Consider the following 22782-nt stretch of genomic DNA (forward strand, 5'->3'; position numbering starts at 1 on the left):
CATGAATACCCCAATGAAAAACGGGCAAAGGATAGTAGTAGCCATTTCCCCCAGGAAGATACAGAAATTGCCAATGTCCACGTGGAAACACATTCAATGTTCTCATCAATCAGGAAACGGGAATCCAATCGGACACCACGTTACACCCTGCAAGGTGGGGTATAGAGACAGACAAGGACAAGTGAGTGTTAACATGTAGAGAAATCAGGCCCCTTATGGTGGCAGGAATGTACGAGACAGTTAGAAAAACAGCCACTTTAGAGAAGCGTTTGGAAGTTACCGAAATGGTTAAACGGAGCTGTCACACCGTGCAGCAACTGCGCCCTGGGCGTGCACTGCGGAGAAATGAGAGCGCTTCCCGGCACAAACGGCTGTGCGTGAAGGTTCCTAGCGATGTTACTCGCCACATCCGAACCGCGGGAAACACTCAAACGCCCATCCAAGACGAACAGTTCAAATACGTTCTGTCCATACAATGAAATATTGTTTGCACGTAAAAAATAACAAAATGCTGACAAGTGTGTGAACTGGGAAGACGCAAAGCTGAGTAACGGAAGTCACACGACGATGCACACACATGTGTGATTCCGTTTCTAGGAATTGGCACATCTGCAGAGTGGACCACATCTTTGGGGACAGGGGCGAATACGGATTGGGTTCCTTCTTGGAGGAATAACCTGCGCACCTTCAAAACCTTCGAAAACCAGACGGCGCTGAAGGGCAGTCACTCTGCGAACACAGTAAAGGACCCTGAAATGCGCACTGCAGGTGCGCACACGGCACAGAAGGGTTTGCAGGGAAGCTCACGGACAGGGGGCAGCGGCGGGGGTGGGGAGACCCCTGCGGTCACCGAAGAGAACGCCACAGTGCAGAATGCATCTGAAAACCTGGATACTCAGCAAGTACATAGAGAAAATATTTACACGCGTGGTCCTCGAAGGCACGCTTTGAAGAACACTGATGAAAAGGGAGGATGCGGGCTGGCTAACTCGGGCACAGAGGGAAGACTGGACCTTGGAGGACTAAAACACCAAACAAACAAACAAAAGAAACCCGGGGAAAAAAGGGACGTAGACGTCAGGAGCGGCTGTTGGCTCAAGATTTCTTTTTGCCAACACGTGATTCCTAGGAACGGATTTAATAAAGGAGCACTAGGGCAAAGGAGGGAGGCTGTTTCCGAACAATACTTAGGGGTTCAGAAACGCAGAGGAAAAGGCATTCTGCTGAAGTGTGCTGAAAACACAGGGGAGAGTATACAACCGTGTGTAACAAGGTATCATATATAATGTACACATGATTGCACCATGCATGTATTACTGTGATACTACGTAAATATGTAATTTTATACACACACTGGCTACATGTGTAAGGGAAAAAACAATCTAAACGCTTGTCTAAACACTTACTGGGATATTTTAGTAAGAAAGTAAGAGTCACATCGAAGGACAGAAACATTTCTGCATCCCAACCGGAAAGTCTTCCCCATTCCAAACTCCTCTCCTAAGTGCAGTACAGACCTCAGTGTTTTCTTTTTGGTTTTTAAATTTACTTATTTTATTTTATTTTATTTTATTTTTTTGCAGAGAATGCGCAGTGTTTCCCAGGGAGAGGATGTCATCCTCAGGTCCAGAGTAAAACGTGTCTCTGTCATAGTTCATGCCACCCACCCACCTGTGTGTGACCACACGCACTTCACACACCCAGCCGCCTGTCCGTGACCTCTGAACGTGGAACACAACATGCAGCCGTGGCGCTGAACACTGCGACAACCGGTGTACATCACCTCCAATAATTTCAGAAGTCCATACAGCCTTTCGATTGGTTTATCTGCACGGAGACCCTCGCCCCGCCACGTCCAGTGGCTGTAACGGCATAAGATTGTTGCATTTCCTGTATTCAATTTTTCTGATTTTTTTTATACTGGGGGTTGCATCCTTCTCTCCAAAACAGCTAGTACTATTTTTAATCGAGGCACAAACTGCCCTGAGCATTCTCCCCGACTCACGCAATGAGTATTCTACGATGGAATGTCATTTGAAAGTACATGTCTTTTGGATTGGTGTTTCAGGATTCTTAGGGTATAATCCCAGCAGCGGAATTGCTGGGTCAAAGGGCAGTTCATGTTTAGTTTTCTGAGGAAATTCCATACTGTTTTCCACAGTGGCCTCACCAGTCTGCATTCCCACCAACAGTGCACTAGGGTTCCCTTTTCTCCGCATCCTCTCCAACATTTGTGCAAATGAGTGGATCCAAAAACTATGGTATATTTACACAATGGAATTCTATGCAGCAGAGAGAAAGAAGGAGCTTATACCCTTTGCAACAGCATGGATGGAACTGGAGAGCATCATGTTAAGTGAAACAAGCCAGACGGTGAGGGACAAATACCATATGATCTCACCTTTAACTGGAACATAATAAATAGAAGAAAAAAGGAAGCGAATTATAACCAGAGACATTGAAGTTAAGAACAATCTAACAATGGGCAGGGGGGAGTGCGGAGGGGACAGTGGGTAGAGGGGGTTACAGGAACTACTATAAAGGACACAGGGACAAAATCAAGGGGGAGGGTGGTGGTGGGGGAGGGAGGTGGGTTTAGCTGGGGTGGGGGGGAGGGATGGGGAGAAAGGGCACACAACTGTAATTGAATAACAATAAAAAATTAAAATTAAAAAAGAGAGAAAGCACACGTCTATTGCCAGCACGCAGCGTGTCTACCCTGTACGGGTTACACTGTGCTGCTTCACAAACTCACTTGGAACCCACACCTTGGGCTACCTGGGGCCCAGCTCCACAAAGCCAGTGAGTAATTACCGGTGATTGGGCAGACAAAGAACAAGAAAGGGTAACAGCGGAACTGAATGGCCCCGGGGGGCAGCGATGCTACGGGGTGTGCGCATTCCTGTCGGGTTTCCCACGCAGCGCCCCGCGCCAGGGTTTCAGGCGAATGCCAGAAGGAAAGAAAAATGATGTGTGGGTGGGAATGCGTGTAGTCCTGGGGTGTTTCAGCCTCAGCCGTCTTTAAGCTTCCCACTCAGACCGCCTTTTCCAGATTTTTCCATCGTCTGACGTGACCAAAGTAATTTCTGTGAATTTAGCGAGGGACGGGAGGGAGGGCTCGCACAAGGCAGGCAGCCCCTCATCTCTTAGGGATGGTTCCCAAACCATTTCTCTCACCGAATCATCGCCAGAATCTTCATTCCCGGCTCACCCCAATCGAGAGAACCTATCTTGGGGGAGCAGACGTATGTTGGGGGGCTCCATTTCAATGCTTCTCGGTAGGTCTTCCCAGATGCCCCCAAGCTCAAATACCCGTCCCTCTCTCATTTTCCTTCAGAATGATGCTTTGCCGCCGATGCAAAGAAAGACTATCTTATCCAAATAAATTAAAAATGATCGACCCTTCAAACAGTACCTGAGAGAGAGCCCATCTCACCTGAATCCCCCCCAAAGTCATCCACCCTTCAAACGCGCCGGGAGAAGCACAATGAAGAAAAGGCACAGAGGTGAGAAAAGCTACGTGGTTCCTTCAGAATTAGGAATCTTAAGGACACTCAGTTTTGGACATAAATATTTCTGGGAAAGAACGTTTTTGAAGCTGCTACCAAGCCAGGCTGAAAGGACACGGTGGAATCGATTAAGTGGCAATTACTGAATCGAGCCTCTAGTTTATGGAATCAATTCTTCGATCAAGTATGACTGAACACTGTGATTTCCAGCCATGGCTGTGCAGGGTTAGATAAAGTCCCCCCTTGTTTAAAGAAATCCCGAATCTTTTTTTTTTCCTTTTCTTATTTTTTATTGAGTTTATTGGAGTGACACTTGAGAGTAAAATTATATCGGCTTCGGATGTACAATTTTTCTTGATCTCCTTGTGAACAATTCAGGATTCCTTAAAAGAAGTTGGAATTTCTGGCTCACGGCTCTGTGCATTCGAAATGGAAAGAAGAGTCCTCTACTTTCTATCCACCCTGACTTTGTTCACGCAAAATATCCCTTGGTTTGCCATTTCCTGAAGCTTGCTTTCTTCCATGCCCCTCAGTCTCCTGAGAACGAGGGGTCGTGTTGGCTTTATTCAAATGAAACTTCACGGGCCCCTCGCAAGTCCCCCAAACATGGGCCCCCCACTCAGTAAACCGTCCCCTGTGCTGAATTAAGCACAGGAACGCAATGGGCATTTTTAGCCACGAGGAGGCAGAAGAGCGAAGTTCGTGATTGTTCCAGCACTTTGCTGTATTCCTCTGCGACTAAGAAGACTAGACAATGGAAGCTGCATTAAAACACAGAAGCTAAAAAGGCAAAATAGGCAAAACCATGATGTTTTGTCACAGCCAGACTTCCAGTTCCTGCCCGCATCAGCCACAGCAAACAGACCGATCACGGTGTTTCCAAATGAGGATTGAAAGCGTAGACACCCACTGAGAAAGAAGACAGTGAAAATTTTTGTCTTTTGTTAAAAGTTTCTTGGGTTTTCTGCTCTGCACGGCTTTGGCATCTGAGAAGTCATGTCCCTTCTTCCCGGGTGTCTCCGCCCCTTTCCCGTGTCTCCATGCTATTTCTGCATTGCTTGCCGTACACGACCGGCTCTGTCCCTCAGCCCCCTGTCCCCCGACCTGTCCGCCGGCTGCCTGATAACCTCCACCACCTGCCACGAGGTCCGACTCCATCTTGCCCCTGCATTGCGGTTTCTCACCCTTCTCCCAAAGTCCTTTCATTTCCCTCCCGGATTTACGTTTCCCCACGCACAACACTCTACCCAGGCTCGCTACCTGGGGTTCACGTTGCCCTGTGGTTTTGGGGGGGTTTGTTTCTTGGTTTGTTTTTGCAGCTTAGTCGAACTTAATTTCTGTGAAGATGGAGAAAGGAAACTTTTCCAGTTTCAGAAATGAAATCAGGGGAAATCAGAGAGAAGAGGAGGAAGCAGTTTGGAAGGTAGCATCCGGTCATGAAAATCCTTGAAAGGGAAGATTTTTTCCTTATATGTCCATGTATGAGCATATGACGTCATAAATAAGGTGTGCTCCACATGTCATTTAAAAGAGAATTGCTGGCCTGTGAAGCAAAGGGTCACTGGTTCGATTCCCAGTCAGGGCACGTGCCTGGGTTGTGGGCCAGGTCCCCTCTGGGGGGCACGCAAGAGGCAACCATACATTGATGTTTCTCTCCCTCTCTTTCTCTTTCCCTTACCCTCTCTCTAAAATAAATAAATTAAAAATAAAAATACGTATTAAAAAAAAGAGAATGCTAATAAAACAGAAAAATAAAAGAGAGAAAAAATATCTTTAGGAAAAAAAAAACAGTAAATACCAAAAAATAATAACCAGCTTGAACTCCCAAATGAAAGAGGATGCCACATAGCATCTCTACAGCAACGTGATGCTTTTCAGAGGATAGGTAGCCAGTGCGTTACGGTGATCCACAAAGGTATCGCTGACGAAAAACGCACCCGGAATCCAGACTGCAGGTGCTGCTGGGAACTTACCGATCCTCTTCTGCAGTGAGTCCCAGCTCCTCCTGTTCAATGGACTCGGGCAGGGACCCCAGCATCTCACGGGGATAAGGGCTCGGGCTGACACCCCAGACACCGCCCACCCAGCGTGCATGTCCGTCCGATGGAAGCCGCAACGCCCCCCCCCGGAGTCCAGAGCAATGCAGTTGACCACACACACCACAACGGACGCCCGTGCTCTCTTTGTGTGCATGTACGACGCCTTCACTTCCAACCATTTCTGTCTCACATGCAAAACTATGACGTGGACGTACACGATGAATGACCTTGGAGAAAAGGCGACCTTCAGAACACAGACGGCTGTCCCCCAGCCTTCCCTGAGAAAGAACCTTTGCAGCCAGTAGCTTACACTGTACCTGGAAAACAAGGCGGCATTTCTGATGCTTTCAATCCTTGAAAAAGTCAATGATATAAACCTCTAGGTAACATTACTTAGGACGACGAGACACCTGTCAGGTGAGAAATCTGCTGAATCATCATTTGGGCCGAAGGTCTGAACTTTATTTACGGGACATCGGGTCCCTGGATGGTGGCAGCAGGAACACACCCAGCTTAGCGACAGAGCGTTAGGTCTTTGATGTGACAATCGCCACTGCCGGCACAGACACCACCATCCCTGGCACTCACCATCGCGGACCAACCGTCATGGCTAAGCACGAGCGATTCAGCCAGCGAGCACCCCCCTGGAGAAACATACAGATACCCTGGAAGTGCCGAGTCACGATTTTGTATCAGGGCAATTGCCACATCTTTTTGTGCCATTACGGAACCTCCACCTGGTGCTCCGGTGGCATCTGGTTTCCCAACTCACACTGCACTTGAGCTCATTCACACTTGGCACCGACGGCCAGGCTGGAGGCCGCAATGGCACAGGAAGGCTGGGGCCTTGGCTTCCGTGACACCTGCTGCCGCTCCCAGGCCTGATGCCGACAGACGGTATCTCGGTGACTCAGTTCCACCACCTGCGCCGGGCCTTCGTGTCCCTGTCAGCAAGGCCAGTGGGTCCCTCCTCAGGGGTTAAGTCGAGTAAAACCTACAGCAACCTGTTGCTGGCCCCCCGCAGGCCCTTGATAGCTGCTAACACAGTATATATGGGGTGGGCCAAAGAGTTCGCTTGGTTCTTTCCATTCGATGGCTCTCTCTGCCAGGGCTTTAGGTGTCTTTAACTTCCTCAGAAACAGTTCTGTGTGGCTGTACTGTGACAGCTGTCATATTAGCATGCATTTTAAGAAACCTTATCAAAATGGGTGAATTTGGGTGCAGCCATTTTAGCATTGAAGGTGGAAGGAAATATGCAACATTTTGGGCACGTTATGCCTTAGAAAGGTAAAAACGCAACTCCAATGCAAAAGGGAGATGTGTGCAGCATGTGGAGGAGAGAGTGTGCAAAGCTCTGTGCTGGAGGCTTCTCGCCGGACGATGCTGCCAAGGTCAGGTAGACCAGCTGACGTTAATGGCGATGAAATCGAGACGTTAACTGAGAACAATCGATGTTGTATCATGCAGGGGAGAGCCGACATACTCAAAATAGCCAAATCAATAACGTTGCTGGTGGAAATGAAAAACGTGTCTTTTATTTTATGGGGAAAAAAAACCTAAATGGACTTTTTTGGTCCACCCAACAGACAGCACCATTTTGGAGCAAAAATAACATTAAATATACCTGACACATCCAAGCACGGGATAACCAAACATTTACCACACGAGCTACACGAAAATGAAAATGAATGTTTGAATGGAGGGGGACCCAGCCTACTGACAATGCCGGCCGGCCACGTGCAAACTGGACACAAGTCACGAGGGAAAGGAGAGGCGAGAACCGTCGACAAATAATGTTGAGAGGGTTCCGTCAATGAGCATCAGGGAGGAGATCTCTTTTATATCAAAGGTGTTTGAACAACCATTAAAAAAAGAGGCGGATTCCAGGCTACGCGAGTTTTAGATTTCTACGCCTTCCTAATGACAACCACGTACAGCCGGCCGAGTGAGAAACATGCTCGTCAACCAGCATTGTCTTTGCAAAGAATGGAACACTCGTGAAGTCACGAGACCTCGTGTGGGTACGAACGATCACTTTCTGGCTCTGATGATGCAGCCCAGCTGGCCTGGGACAAGCCCAGTGCATGAAGGAGAGACTGGCAGCTCTCGGAGCGTCCTGGACTGCCCGCTCGAGGACATGGTCCACGGCTAACAAGACCGTGACTCGGTTCTCATGAAAGAAAACGCTCGCATTTCAAAAAGCCCATGTGAAGACCTCACCGACTTCACAAGACGATCCTCATTTTTAAAATTGCGGCGGCTTAGTTTAGAGGGTGGCATGTGATGGGTAGGAGCCATTCCGTATGTGGCCAGTGGCGATCACTTGTCTGAATCGATAGCGGTATTAATACGATGTCCAGTGAGATTGGTAACAACGGAAATCATACGGTGACTGGGTGTCCTGGTTCCTTAAATAAGTAACGTTGAGATGATTCCATCAATAAGCATCGGAGAGGAGATTTCTCTGAGGTTTTTAAAAAAGATTTTTATTCATTTATTAATTTTTAGAGAGGGGAAGGGAGGGAGAAAGAGAGGGAGAGAAACCTCAATGTGTGGTTGCCTCTGCCACGCCCCCTACTGGGGACCTGGCCCACAACCCAGGCATGTGCCCTGACTGGGAATCAAACTAGCAACTCTTTGGTTCGCAGGCCGGTGCTCAATCCATTGAGCCACACCAGCCAGGGCTGCATGCATGAATTTTTGAAAGGCACCTCAACAGTATTTCAACGTTTGGCTGAACTCCCATCTACTTGCCCCCGCAGCGCTCACTGGGATGAACATTTCATTTGATTACGACTTAAATATCTGCAGGCAGACGACTTAAGAATAATTTTGAGACCCATCGTAGTGATTTCCCGAAAGCCAGAAATGACTGGGGGCTACCAGCTTGCAAAGGGACCGTGGCAAATGCAAGATCGGAGAAAAAGAGAAACTGAGTCACCTTCGGAAGCCTCTATCACGGCGTCCAATCAGCAGAGTTGGCCCATGTCACTTCATCAGATAAAAGGGGGTCTGTGATCTCCTGAGGCTGCACAGCAGCTCCCCACGGAATGTAAACAGAGGAGCACAGAGATGCTGAATGGCTCCTTTCACGTCTCTGCTTCCCCTCACCCTCCGCACCTCCCCAGAGCTCTTCCTTAAACTCTCCAGAGCAAAAGGTAAACTTCGTATTTTTCCATGAGGCAAGTTCGAAAAGCAAGCTTTCTCTCTCTCTTTAAACAAATAACTAAGGGCTTCAAAACTCCTACATCCCTTTTCACGATAAGCACTTGATTCTCCCGTGAGCCAAATGCGTAAGAGATTACCTTGTAGAGCTGCGTTTGGCAGCAGAGGGGAAAAAATCAATTTCTTTTGAAATCTCCCCTTTTAAGGCACACCCACCGGTCGTGTGCGCGCAGGCGAAATACGCTGTGATTTCAGCAGAGCAAGAGACTGTGCAATGAATGCCCATTTCTTCCGTTCACAGAGCAGCTCCGGGGTCCTGGCTTACCCTGGACAGTGGAACATACTGCCCCTTTTGAAAGGCACAGGCGGGGGCCCTGGCAGGCTGCTTCCTCCCTCCCCACCTCTCTCTCAGAATGGACCTTTTGTAAAAGATCAGAAAACACGACTTCCTGTTTTCGACAGGAGTGGCCAGAGGCAGCAGCCAGAAGGCTCTGAAAAAACGCTCAGACTGGAAAGTCATCGCTCCGTGAAACTCCCTAAAATTATTCCACAAATATCTGGCTTGCGCAACCCATGAGGAAAAGAAAATAGCTTTGGAAACATCGGGGGAGGCGGTGGAGGGAGTGGTTCGCATTTATTGCTACGTTAGAAATGCATTTCTACCACTCACCCCATTCTGCGGTCTTTCGTGAGTGAATGTTTTCACAGGTGAATGGAAAAAAAAACCCTCAAAATAAAATTAGAACATCGAGTGGAAAATACAGTGTTCTTGGTAATATCTGTCTATTTGGAGGGAACAAGTTCAGCCACATCTCTGTTGAACAGAGATGGCTCCATTCATCCGTGGTGCTGTGACATACACATCTCACGCTCAGAAACCAACACTGCATGTTTGCCTTGGAAACCAACACAGCTCCTTAGGTCAAGGGGCATTTTACACCCGAGCTGTGCGACCCAACAGGGACAGCCACCGAAGGTACACCTTCAAATACGCCTCCCAAAATACATACTCCAATACCCAGCTGGAGAAAAATGATCGAAACAGCAAAATAACAACTGTGTTGCTTGAATGCCCACGCACTTAGCCGATGTGCTGTCGCTGTTCATCATAAATACAAAATACAACTAAGACTTAACTTGCATTATCGGTGGAAAGGATGGTCCTTCCAACACAGACAATCCGCTAAAAAAAAAAGATTAGGCGAGATATTTTTTTTTCCAACGCACAAGAAACAACCCATCTACACAAGTCCCAAAGAAAGCTACCCTCCACGGCCATTGTCACATCATCAGCCGTGACCAAGTGTAGGAGCCCACACAGCACATCGCACACTGTGTCCCTGGAGAGTCCAGAAAGGGGCAGACAGATCCTACAGCTTCCCTGGAAAGCAGAACTTCCTAGCAATCGACGGTGGTACCACCACGGCAAACAGTCCCCCAACAGAGAAAGCAGAACTGCTCGGAGACTCACCCAGAATCCCCAGGCGGTAGTTGACGGTGATGACGATGACGTTGCCGTAGCTGGCCAGGATGCTCCCGTCGATGATGTTGCCGGTGCCTTCCATGTACGAGCCTCCGTGGATATAGACCATCACGGGCTTCTTACTGCTCTGATCATGGATGTCTGGGGAAAAACGGGAAGTGGGGGAACGATAAAGAACCACAGCGACTGAACGGGCGTTCCCCCCAGGACACCGGGCACTCCTTACCCTTCCTACCTTTGGCCTGACTGACACCGTTCCCGGTATATTTTAATCACAGATGCCGAGGCAATGCGAGCTAGGCCAAATGGGCGATGTCACTGCATTTCCTACTCACAGAAATGATATTTTGAGAAGCACACCGACATCTGGCGGGGTATGCCTACGTGTGTTTCTGCACCTACCTAAGACGCATTTAAGCGATAAAAGGAAAAGAGATGGAATAAAAATAACGCAGGATTGCAACCTCGAGATAAAATTATTGAAAAGCGTTATGTTTTTGCCAGGCAATGGAAACTCCCACTGTGATTTCCCACCAATGCGGTGAGGGCTTCGTTAGTTTATTGGACAATGACGCGGGAGCGGCATTTTGCAACGGTCTGTGAGGATCGAGCCCGCTTTTGGGAAAATTTAGGATGGAAACCTAAACGTTTGGTGTGACGTCTTCCTGTGGCCTTACTTCCACGTTTGAGAAGTGTGACCTGGGTCATAATTATTTCTGGACATGTCTCCGCCATGTACATATCTATATGTCTCCGTGTAAATCATTTCCGTATCTGCCATCAAAAGAAAATCACTTCTTTTTCTGTCTTAATTCATCGAGGCGCCTTTCAAAGACGAGAAAGGAATTTCAAGGACATGAGCCACCCTCCTTTGGAACAAGTGACTTATAAGGATAATCTCAAAATTAGCTCATTAGTGACCACTATATACAAAGAGTCGAGAAGGTTCCAGAAACCCACCGGTCACAGTCAAGTACAGAAACCAGTGTCAAGCTGCCCTCGGCTATTGAATCCACACAGCTGAAGGACAACCTCTTACGTTCTCAAATAAAATTCAAGTAGAAAGGAAAAATGCTTCGTTAATGATTTATTCATCCTGTGTGAAGTGGCCTTTTTAAATACACCGCGGTCACTCTATGTGGTATTGGGCACGGCCCTGGCTCTCTGTGGCTCCTGGTTTGCCTTCATTTAGTAAATCTTCACAGGCTCTTGGCTGCTCTACCGTGGAAAAGGGAAAAGGCAAGGTTTTGACAACCTGCTTTCAGGGGTTTCCTCAGAGAGAATGTGAGGTTAACATCTCTTGCCTCCCAAGACACAGAGAACTAGGTTCTCTTGAACTTGAGGACGTTAAAGGCCAGATGCCGTATTAATTCAAAGGCTAACCAAGTTGTCTTAAGAGAGCCGTGAACACGGACTCTAGTGACCCGTGGAAATACACTAAAAAGAGAGAACAGAGCCGAGATGCAAACGAAAGCCCTAGACTCTCTAAGATAACCAGAAGGAGGGGTTTTTTTGTTATTTAACAAACAGGGTCCGGCAGAAGTAACGCCTGCCTGTGTGTGGTTGGTAGGGTATTAACATAGGGGTAATAGTTTACAGTTTTAATTTGAACATTTCCCCTAAAATGGCATAGGGCATGCTTGAGTGTGATATTGCTATGGTGCAGAATTACATGCTTATCATTTTGTAATAAAAAGGGGCACCACCTGTGCCAGACCCCGTAATTTCTGAATACCTATAAAAGCGCGGGCATGCTGGGGCCGTCGCCAAAGGCCAGGCTGGCTGTTGAATCGGATGCAGAATGCGATATTCCAAGGCCCGCAGAAGAGATTTCTTATCTCTTCTCCTCAGGTTCTGCAGATCAGCAGAGCTCAGGGAAATAGTAATAATTTAAATTGTCTTCCAGCCAGAGAGCCACAGGTTGCTGCCGGGCCTTCCTGTGTTTAGGCGAACCAAGTGTGTGTTAGTGCATTGTGTTCCTCAGACCCCGACGGTGGGACGCCTCCGCGGGGACTGTATTTTAGACCTTACGTTTCTGTTCTTTTATACCATTTATTCAGTGTGCTGGTGGGCCGCTTGAGATGTATCTTTCATCCTTTTTTTAACAAAATCAATTTAGGCCTGGGGAATAATCTGTCAAGCATTTAGTTACAGGGATCCTTCAAGAAACTTTCCGTTGGAAACACAGGAAACTTTTTGGTTTTTTTTCCTGACAAAAATGTTTAGAAAACATCCATGGTATAAAAGTAAAATACATAGAACTAGATTTTTTTTTTTTTTTTACTTCCTGGGTATGTCTACTTTTTTTTTTTTTTCTTTAAATGATGCGAAAGGCAGTCCTGAAAGAAAAAGTTAATACACGTTTTCATGTATTTCACTGTGAACCAGAGAAGGTTCTTGGAAACCTGGTTTGGAATCCATACTGAATCAGTTCTGTTTGAAAACCAAACAAAGCCGGACACGCCAGCCACCCAGACAGCGCTACAGAGGCATCCCGCGACGCTCTGCAGGTCACGGGCGGAATTAAGACCCGAGGTCCACAATACATGAACGCACAAAAGAACAGAAAAGAAATACATGCATATTCTGAAATCCCATTTTCTCTTCTTGTGACCAAGCCAAAAAAAAAAAAAGAAAAAAAAGAAAAAAGGAAAAAAAAAAGGAAAAGAAAAAGTGAACTTGTTTGTAAATCACCTCCGGTTATTCAGTTCATATTTACAAACAACGTCGATGCGGCTTCCTACGGGCACCGTGAGGAGTCTACGCCGCCATCGGGATGAAAAACGACTGTTTCCAAACAAGAAGACAATAAAGAAGCACACCAAAGTGTCCTCACTTCGGGTCAAGGGAGGAAAAACAGGTTGAACGGAAAAAGAAAAAAAAAAAAACAAGAGATACCAAATCATGCATCAGGGTCGAAGTTGGAAAAACCAAAAAAAAAATACCTTCGTCTTCACCTCCGTCATTACTGGTAATCTCCTCTGGGTGCTTCTTTGTGTTGGCTCCTGGGGTCACATTGCGCAGGAAAATAAAGGGGGAAAGAATTCAAAAACAACAGGTTTGCAAAAAAAATCAGGAGAGAGAGAGAGAGAGAGACCACCCAGTAAAAGAAAAAAAAATGTCATACAAAAAAGTTAAAATCTGTTACAGCTGGATTTCAAAAAACTCAAATTGGGTGATGCAAGATGCGTAGAAACATAAAAGATGTCAAGAAGAACAGATTCAAAATGTCCTTTTCAAAAAATAGTAGCTGTCCTGTGAAAATGTAGTTTGGGGGTTAAAATGAGACTACTGCCAAAAAAAAAGCTAATGTGAGTTTAAGGAAAAAAAAGAAAATTAAGTTGTTAAAAAAGCAATTTCCCACATTGTTAAAAGAAATGCATATAAAGAATTCAATGCATCTCTGATTTTAGCGAGTTAATCATCTAGATACATTTTTGAAATGTCTCATACGTTCTGGTTAGGAAGTTCCACGATATACAAAAAAACACATTTAAACAGTAAACATGAAATAATTTTAATTAAAATATCTGACAATTAGCATTAGTTGCATGCATAAGAACGTAAAAATACATCATTTCCAATAAAAGTCATAAATGTTTCCAGCCAATTCAGATCTTGGCTATAAAACTAATACACACTATTCTCCAACATAAAAAAAAAAAAGAAAAACTAAGACTTTCGATAAGCGTTTCTTCAGATAAAATGCTATGAATAATGTTTTTTGTGTTTGAAACACTTATTCAACATGACTTCAAGCTCATCGTTATTTGAATTTTGTAAAGCAAATGAGTAAGTGAAGCCACCTACCTTGATCCCCTCCACCAGAAGCCACAGAGGGGTTTCCATGGAGACAGACGTGGGCGCAGGCCTGAACCACACCCAGGACTCCCCTACTCATTCTGCATACAACACGTCATTTTGGGGTTTTATATTTTCCAGATACAAGAGGCCACGCGTTGACTATCGCTTGAATCGGTTGGTTCATTGGTTCAGCTACGTTTTTATAGACAGACGTAGCCAGGTACGCACATCCCGATACCCCAGTTCCCATCATTTGAACGTCTGCATCCATTAAAGTAGTCACAGCCTTGCTACTGGCTGCTAGGATCTGGGGGGTTAGTGGGGACAGGAAATAGTAACGGTCACCCACAACCCTGGAGTCTGAAAGCATGCCTCAGCTGTGCCTAAGTCAGAGGACCTCAAACGTGCTTTGAAACCAAGATTTTAAGTTGCTGTTTGCTGAGGGTCCCGTAAGAGTTGAGCGGCATCTATTTCTGGTGAGCGTCTACCTTTGTCACCGGCAGACCCGGGCGTGTGGGTAGTGGGTTGGTAGGAATCCTGCTTCTGTGTATTTGCTGGTTTCTGGAGGTTTCCCTATGCTCACTATAGAGAACAGCAAACCACCACCCTGAGATTACGGGAGACAAGCCGGGACACTACTGAGTTCGTCTAGTGACCTCACGCGCTTGCTGTCAAAACCTAGCATGTCCAAGAATTCTCCTGCGTTAAATATCTCACACTTAAAAACTGATCCACATCAGAGTAGCTTTGTCAAGCTTCTTTGGGTTCTTTGCTCAGGGTTCTTCGGTATGAAATCTATTTCAAAGCCATTGTGTAGACCGAATTTATGGCTACATTGTGTTAAAAAAAAAAAAACCTAAAAAGATCACTAGTTTAGAGAAATAGGCAACATGGATAATGCAACTAAACCGTCTGTATTGGAAAGAAGTCCTCATTTCTAAAAAAAACAAAAACAAAAACAAAAAAAAAACATTCAATGCATTCAGAGAAGAAGATGCTTTTTAAGTTTCTATAGAAACAGGTCACCTCTTACATCCAAAACCAAGAGACAGTCGAGGAATCAAAGATGGGGTCAAAACACATCGATGACGAGACAAGAACGCGTTTCCCAAATAAAGCCAGTTCTCCCGAAGAAAAGTGTGCTTTTGAACTGGGACCCCCTCTCAGGGAAAAGGAGCGGTCGGAAAACCGATATACCCAAAGAACACTCGGACCCGGGGCTTGGAATTCCGCTTTCCCAAGGATGCTGCCCTGATATCCCGGCCTTCCTACCTTCTCCCTTCACAAACAGTTCTGTCCCTTCCACGCCACCGCCAGAAGCACAGAAGTGTGACCGCCGGCCCGGCTCACACCGAACAAAGGCCGCTCTGCCAGGCCCAGGGTGAATCCAATGTCATGGTCTTTCCCACAACCCCAGTCGCCATCAGTGCCCCAAAGGTGAGTAATCTGAAGTATGTCTGGGGGAAGGATGGGAGGTGGTGCCAAGGGAGACCTCCCCAGCAAAGGGAGGAAAATGTTCTGAAGATGGCAATGTATTTATAATGTTCATGACATCACTGAGTATCAGTCCAGGCTAATCACTACCGAATTCCTTGGTGATTTGGAACGACTTCACAGCTGTGGCTGGGTAGCCCGATGTGCCAAGGTTGCAGGTTAGAACCCCGGGCAGGGCAACAGACAAGTCTCAACCAAACAATGCATCGGTAAATGGAACAACAAATTGATGTTTCCCTCTCTCTCGAATCAATAAAATTTTTAAAAAATTCAAATGCCTTTACAGACGTATAATTTACATGATCACAAAATCAACTCCCCAAGGCACATGATTGCGGGTCTCACTCATATACTTTCTGTGTCTTCACAGATTGGCCATTTCTGAGCATTTCATGTAAATAAATTCACACTGCTGGGGTGGGGTGGAGGGATAGGGAGAAAAGGCACACAACTGTAATTGAATAACAATAAAATTTTTTAAAGTGAAAAATAAATAAATAAATAAATAAATTCACACCATATGCGGTAGTTCGTGTCTGACCCCTCTTTCAGTCAGCAGAATGTTTTCGAAGTCCGCCCGTGTTCTGGCGTGTACCAGGACCTCATCGCTCCGTGTATGCGTAAATAACACGCCACTGGACTCACTACATTGTGCTCATCCACTCATCTGCTGATGGCCACTGTCTTTTCCGGCTTCGTACTTTTTGTATCGTTTCCAAGGGGTGGCTAGTGTCAACAATTCCATGATAAACATTTGCATACAATTCTTTTCAATGGATATATATTTTCATTTCCCCTTGGATTGAAATCGGGGAGTGCAATGCCTATTTTGTATGGCTAATTTCTGTTTAATGTTTGACAAAACTGCCGGAACTGTTTCCCAATCCAGTCACATCCGCAGGCATTTCCCACCAGCCCTGCATAAGGGTTCCAATTTCTCCCCCTTCCAGCCAAGACTTGTTATTATCTGTGTGATGATACTCTTCCTAATGCGTGTGAAACGGTCTCTCCCCACGGTTTTAATTTGCACTTGGCTAATGAATAATGATATGGAGCATTTTCTCATGTGTCATCCGCTTTGTCTCCTCCAATGTTTGGCCCATTTTGTAAATCTTCCCCTCAGGATATGCTTATCGGCTTTAGAGAGAAAGAAGGAGGTGGGGGGGAAGAGAGAGAGAGAGGGAGAGAGAGAGAGAAACATCCATCGTTTGAAAAGGCTGCGCAGGACAACATCCAACCCACTGAGCCACCTGGCCAGGGCCATGGTGCCCATTTTAAAAACTGTGTTCTTTGTTTCTTATTATTGAATTATAAAAGTTTCTTGTATTTTTTCGATACAAGCCTTTCAGCACCAATGTAAGGCGTGAGTCCTTCCTCCTCAGCCTGAGGCTTGTCTTTGGTTTTCTTGAGGCCGTCTTCTGAAAGGCACACATTTTTACATTTTCGATGACGTCTGACTTACCCATCGTTTGCCTTAAGAGCTTGTGTTGTGAAGTCCTATCTCAGCAATCCCAAGACCCCAGAGAGTTTCTCTTACATTTTTCTTCCTACATGTGGGAGATTTCCGTTTTTCTATGTGCCGCTTTCGTTTATTTTGAGTTAATTTTAATAAACTACCGCGTTAATCTTACACACCTACCATGGGGTGCGGCAGGTAAGGTTTGACATGAGCGTTCTGACTATGAACATCCGGCAGACTCAGGCTCAATGAGGGAAACACTCTCTGTTCCTCGATGGATTATTTTAACACTCGGTGGAAACCAAGGCCCCGTATGTCTCCGAGCTGGGTTTTGTTTGTCTGTTCGTTTAGCTTGTTCTTTAGGTTCCGCACATGCGCGAAGTCACACGGCGTTTGTCCTTCTCTGCCTGCCTGACGTCGCTGAGCATAAACCGTCCGGGGCCACCCTTTCCGCTGCACCCAGGAAGCTTTCCTTCTTTGCCGTCACTGACTCCGACTACATGTGTGTGAATTCGTTTGTGTCCTTTGGATGGTCGCCAGCGAGGAGGGCTGGGCAGGTGGGTGTAGAAGCTGAAGGAGCTCAACAGTATAGCCTGGCAGGTAGCAAGCAGTCGCAGGGGTACGAAGTGCAGCACCGGGAATGTACACGATAATGTTCGGTAAGTGCGTAGGGGGCCGGGTGGGGACTGGAGGGGGACCATGTCACAAGGTACATACATGTCTAGCCACTCGGCTGTACCTCTGAAACTAACATAATATTGTATGTCAACTGTCCTTGAAAAATTAAAAATATTTTTTGTTTAAAAAAGGAAGCCCATTAACTGTGAATGTGTGGGTTTATTTATGGACTCTAGTTATACGCCTTTACTCTGTCCTTCTACCCACCTAAGAACCCCACTGTCTGGGCTACAGAAGCTCTACGGAACCTTTTAAAACAGCAAAGGTAAAAGCGTTCCCACCTTCCTCTGCTTTTTTGAGAGACTCTGCTATTTCTGGAACCTCTGCCTCTCCAGGCAAATTTTCCGACGCGCGTGTTGACAGAAGCAGAACCACCTGCTGGGATTTGTATAGAAATTATCTGTCAAACCCCAATTTTAAATTAATTTTCTACAGCAGAGCCTGACCCAGAAACGTAATTAGACAGGGCCTTTGATGTTGTACGTATATTTAATCTGTCGCCCGTTGGTTCTGGTTTAATAAGCCGCGGCCGTATTCGTCCTTGCAAACAGAACTATTTAAGTGGCCTGAAAACCAGCCGGCGTATGGTATCTAATCTAGCGGCCGTCACGAACCGGGTAAACACAGGAATTGTATAGTGCGCGGGGGGACCCCTAAAAGCACCTCACAGACCAGAGAGGCCGTCTGCCTCCTCCTTCTTCCTCAGGTGGACACTTTCCCTGCAAATGCCGGAAAAAAATATTCTTTTACATCCAACACTTAGCATCTCCATTGAAACTCCATGAGGAAGGGGCTTTAAATATTAAAGGGAATATTTGAGTAACTTCAAACAAAAGTACAGGCATGCCGTTATTAACATCTCAATGGGACTTATCGATAAAATGTCTCCAGGCTCCAAATCTGGAAAAATGTCGATCATGTATGTTTATACTTTTTCTTCTGATATTTCCTCTTGGTGCTTCGGTTCCATCGTTTTTCAAAAGTCACAGTCGAGAAAGCCCTACTCTGTCTACTAAACGTCACAGGACACCGCCTGTAGGACATTCGGACGGCAATTGTGTATCTGTTGCTATTGATATATATTGTTTGTTGCTTGTTAAGTCTACCGGGTGGGGCAAAGCAGGTGTACAGCTGTGACTATGAGAAACACACAGTTTATTCTTGTTATTATTTATTAATTATTGTGTGATTTTCCACACGAACAACTATAAAGTCACCTTTTCCCCACCCTGTACAGAAGGAAATCATGAATTAAAGCCCTTGGATAGCAGAATGTGGGCACACTATCCACGCAAGAACAAAAAGAAATGATAGAACACCAAAAACTTCACGATTATTGCTCTTAATATGAGATATCGTATTCAGTATGTACTTAGTAATTCGCATTTATTTGGACTCTTAATGGGGCAAAGTTCCAAGTTCAGTGTTGCCTCCTGTCTTCGTTTCAAGAAGGGTAAGTCTAAGGTGAAGAGATTATTTTCGACCCAGAGGATGCTGCGTACTGGCTTGGGGGGAGGGGGGAATGTTTCCTTAACCATCACAGATGCCTGTGTGACTGACTCGTTTGTCACTGAGCTCCCGAAGAAGAGTTCCTTCACCTTCTAATCCATACTGGGAGGAGACCAGCGAGCATCCACGGTACCTGGAGTTTATTCCAGCAACAAGACCAATGGGATCCCCCCATCCAACTGCCCGCGCATCACTGGTTTATTCCCGGAAACGTGCATTTCATCTACAAATACACAGGGACACGTTCAGTGAATGATCTGGTCCTCGCTCGGAGCGCACAGGAGCGTGAGCCCGCACACCCGCCCTGGAGGGGGTGAGTCACAAGCTGACAGAATTGAGCGGGATGACTGATTTCAAACAGGGGACAGATATCGTTCATTCACAATCCTCTCCAGGGCCTGGGGGTGGAGACTGTGACGTCATACAGCTTGTGAGGTGGGTGGAAGGAAGCAAAGCCCGGGAAGCCTTCGGTGAGGGCTCAGTTCTTATAAGCAACAGAGGCAGGTGGCGCTGGCGAAGACAGGGAGTAAGGGGGCCCCCAGGAGAGAGTGGTAGAGCGGGGACCCCACTTTCCCACTCTTCCAGAGGATGATCCAGAGGAAGCCTCATCTGTTATCCCACCACCTAGACAACTCGCTGTAACTGGGATAAACATCCACACACGTACACACACTTTAGCCTGAGTTCGAACTTCCTCTTGCATCTGACTGCCCCACGTGGACCCTGACATGGGGCGCTCCTTCTGCGGGTTCCATCCCTGCAGGTGCACCAGGCGAACTTGGCCTGTCGGAAGGTCAAGGTCTGCACTGGAAGGCACCAGGAGAGCGGACCCACTGCTTCACTGGGACAGGCTCGGCTGCGCTCTGAGTGGAAATGGGGAAGATTGGGAAACCTTTCTATTCAACGACGAGGCTGTAGCAAAACCAGCACGTGGAAGGAGACCTGTTTTATTCCAACCTCAGGTGACGCAGGGCACTAAGAATTGCTGGACGTGCTGAAGGGCATGTTTCATTTTTCACTTAATACTTTCACTTATTTTTAAAATACCAGTCGTTAAGTGTTCAACTACAGATGTACCACACAGGCGGAACCGACGTGTCATTCTTGGTCTCGGGAGAGAGCAGCTCCGTGGATGCACGCTGCTTCCTCTAACGTTATCCCCAGAATTCTGCTTCGAAAACGTTTCAGAAAGTTATCCCTGCGCTTAAAGGCTTGGAACTGCTGACAGAGTCGTATTTTGCTGTGTAGAATGCGCACTGTTTTTGCCCAAATGTTTGAGGGAACAGTAAGAGTGTACAATATGAATGGGAATAAGGATTACATACCATGGGTATAATAACCCCACACCTAAGGCGCTCAGGAAGATGGGTGCCAATTATATATGGCAAAAAACACAGCCTAAGGGGTGGTGGTCTTGGGTTCAGAAGGCCAGGACTCCCCTGAGATGAACCCTGGATTTGCGAACCCCCCCAAACCCACCTCCTACAAGGCAGAGGTACGTCTCGCACCATCCGTGAAAAATGAAAAATACTCACAAAATACACACAGACTCTTGTGCGCACTGTCCTCTCCGGGAGGGGGATCAAATGCTGCATTCTCTCGTTTCGCTTTCAGAATGGATAGCAGATTGCATTTGTCCTCACTTCATTTCCCTGGGGCTGGCATTTTGGGAAAATTGTGGGCATGTATGTGTGATTATACAGGGAAACGAAGGTGTGGGTCTTTCCAATTTTCCCCTCAGTCAAAAACGTTTCATGGTGATAATGGAAATAACAGGGTTTTGTTTGTTTGTTTGTTTATTTGTTTGTTTTGGTAGGGGTTATATTTTCTTGTTTTTCTCTGACTGGCTTTGGAAGGCAAACATGAGAGAAAACGGGAATGATAGTTTTCTTGTTCTGCTGGAATTAGGAAGCACTGATTTCATATTTTGCCAGGAGTCAAATAAATGTGAAATTTTATAGGTTTCTAATATGGGGCTGTGATTCTTATTAAAAGCGCAGGGCACTGCATAGGTTGACATAAGCGTCTCTCTTTGTTGTGGATTTTGTTATTGAAATATTTCTGTTCTCAGGAATAAAAGACAAATTGTATTAGATTTACATGGGTTTCTCCAGTTTTTATTAGGACTTTCAGCTGACGGACGGTATCGCCTCCCTGAAGCATCTCTGACGCCGGAGATTAAATCGCAATGTATTTAAAAGCTGGAACTAATTTCATCTGGAGTTAGAGGAGACATTCTCCGTGCATCTCTCTATAGAAAACTCATGTTGAAAATGAAACTGGCTTTCATTTGTCCTGAGATACGGCTTCTGAAGTGTTGCATTCACACACACACACACACACACACACACACACACACGTTCTCTAAATGAACCTCTGTAGCTATACGTCCTTAAGCTATTCTGGAACACTTTGAATTCTCTTGCACAGTGTGAAGTGAAGACAAAAGCGTTCTCAGGAGTCAGAGTGTGGAATGCGGAATAACGGGCAAAATCTTCATGCTGTGTAATTCGGGGCACGTGGGGCAGGAAGTGGGGGGACTAAGACTGCACTTACTCCCCAAGCAGGGGTGTCTAACCCACAGCCCGCGGCCGTACGCACCTCAGGAGGTCTGTGAATGCGGCCCAACACAAAATCGAAAATTTACTTAAAACACGATGAGATTTTTTCCTGTGCGTGATTATGCATCGCTGTGTATTTGACGGGTGGCCCAAGACAACTCTTCTTCTTCCTGTGCGGCCCAGAGACGTCGAAAGGTTGGACGCCCCTGAACCTGTCCACGTGTCAGAGTGGGGCCTCGTTCTCTGCCCGTCGCCACTCAGGTTGCCTCTGGCTTTTCTGTCTGAGGGTCTCACCTGGGGGCCCAGCACACACCGTCCTCCAAAAAAAGGGAAATTACTCTATGTGTATACTTTTCAACTGCTCCATCCGTCGCGCCAAAGATATAAATCACGTGGCCTCCATACAGGGCCCTAAAAATATGTATTTTTTAAAAAGTCAGAATGTCCCTCCAATCTTTGGAATGCTGGGTCCTTTTCCGAGCAGATGGGGACGTGGGCCTGACATCCACATTGAACCCGGCTGACTGGCGGTCACAGCACTGTTTCTGGCTGTGCTCAGGTAGCAACGAGATGCGGTGACGTAGGCAGTAGACATGTCAACCATGACACGCAGTTAAGGAAAATACTTCTCACCCCTCGTTCGCTGTGGGAAGATTCTGTTTCGCTCAACACGAGCGGCACAAAGGGCTCTCTTACGTATTCCGAATACCCCATGTCCTTCCCCGGGGACGTATGACGCATTCCAGGTCTGCTGACTTCAGTCTTTGGCAACCAAATGCATGTCGCTCCGACATAGGACATCGTAAGCCTTCAGTTTCTGCCCGTTCTTCCCTCCCCCAGCAGATAACGCTGTCCCAGGTCCACTGCTGGCACCTGCTTCACGGGGAAGCCACCTCTTTAGCGATGGTTCCAGTGGCATTGGACTTGCTTGTCAATTATGTACTTGGGCTGGCCCATCAGGCCCCACAGTGGCCGAGGGCGGAGGTGTATACAGACTCCGAACCTTGGCCAACATGAATGCTCGTTGGGTGGGCATTAAGCTAATCATAAGCTCTCCTTTCCTAGATGAGTCAACATTAAG

General features: G+C 46.5%; 1 protein-coding gene across 5 annotated transcripts in view; it reads right to left on the reverse strand.

The window, feature by feature from the left end:
* The window catches only part of LOC139440587 (neuroligin-4, X-linked-like), a 354500-nt gene that overhangs the window by 69710 nt on the left and 262008 nt on the right, over window positions 1–22782 (reverse strand). For all 5 annotated transcript variants that reach the window (XM_071220389.1, XM_071220388.1, XM_071220387.1 and 2 more), the window contains one exon: window positions 10185–10337. In XM_071220389.1, coding sequence (XP_071076490.1) covers window positions 10185–10337 — 153 coding nt within the window. The remainder of the gene's footprint in view (window positions 1–10184; window positions 10338–22782) is intronic.

The sequence above is a fragment of the Desmodus rotundus genome, chromosome Y (genome assembly GCF_022682495.2).
Source record: "Desmodus rotundus isolate HL8 chromosome Y, HLdesRot8A.1, whole genome shotgun sequence".
NCBI classification, from domain to species: Eukaryota; Metazoa; Chordata; class Mammalia; order Chiroptera; family Phyllostomidae; genus Desmodus; species Desmodus rotundus.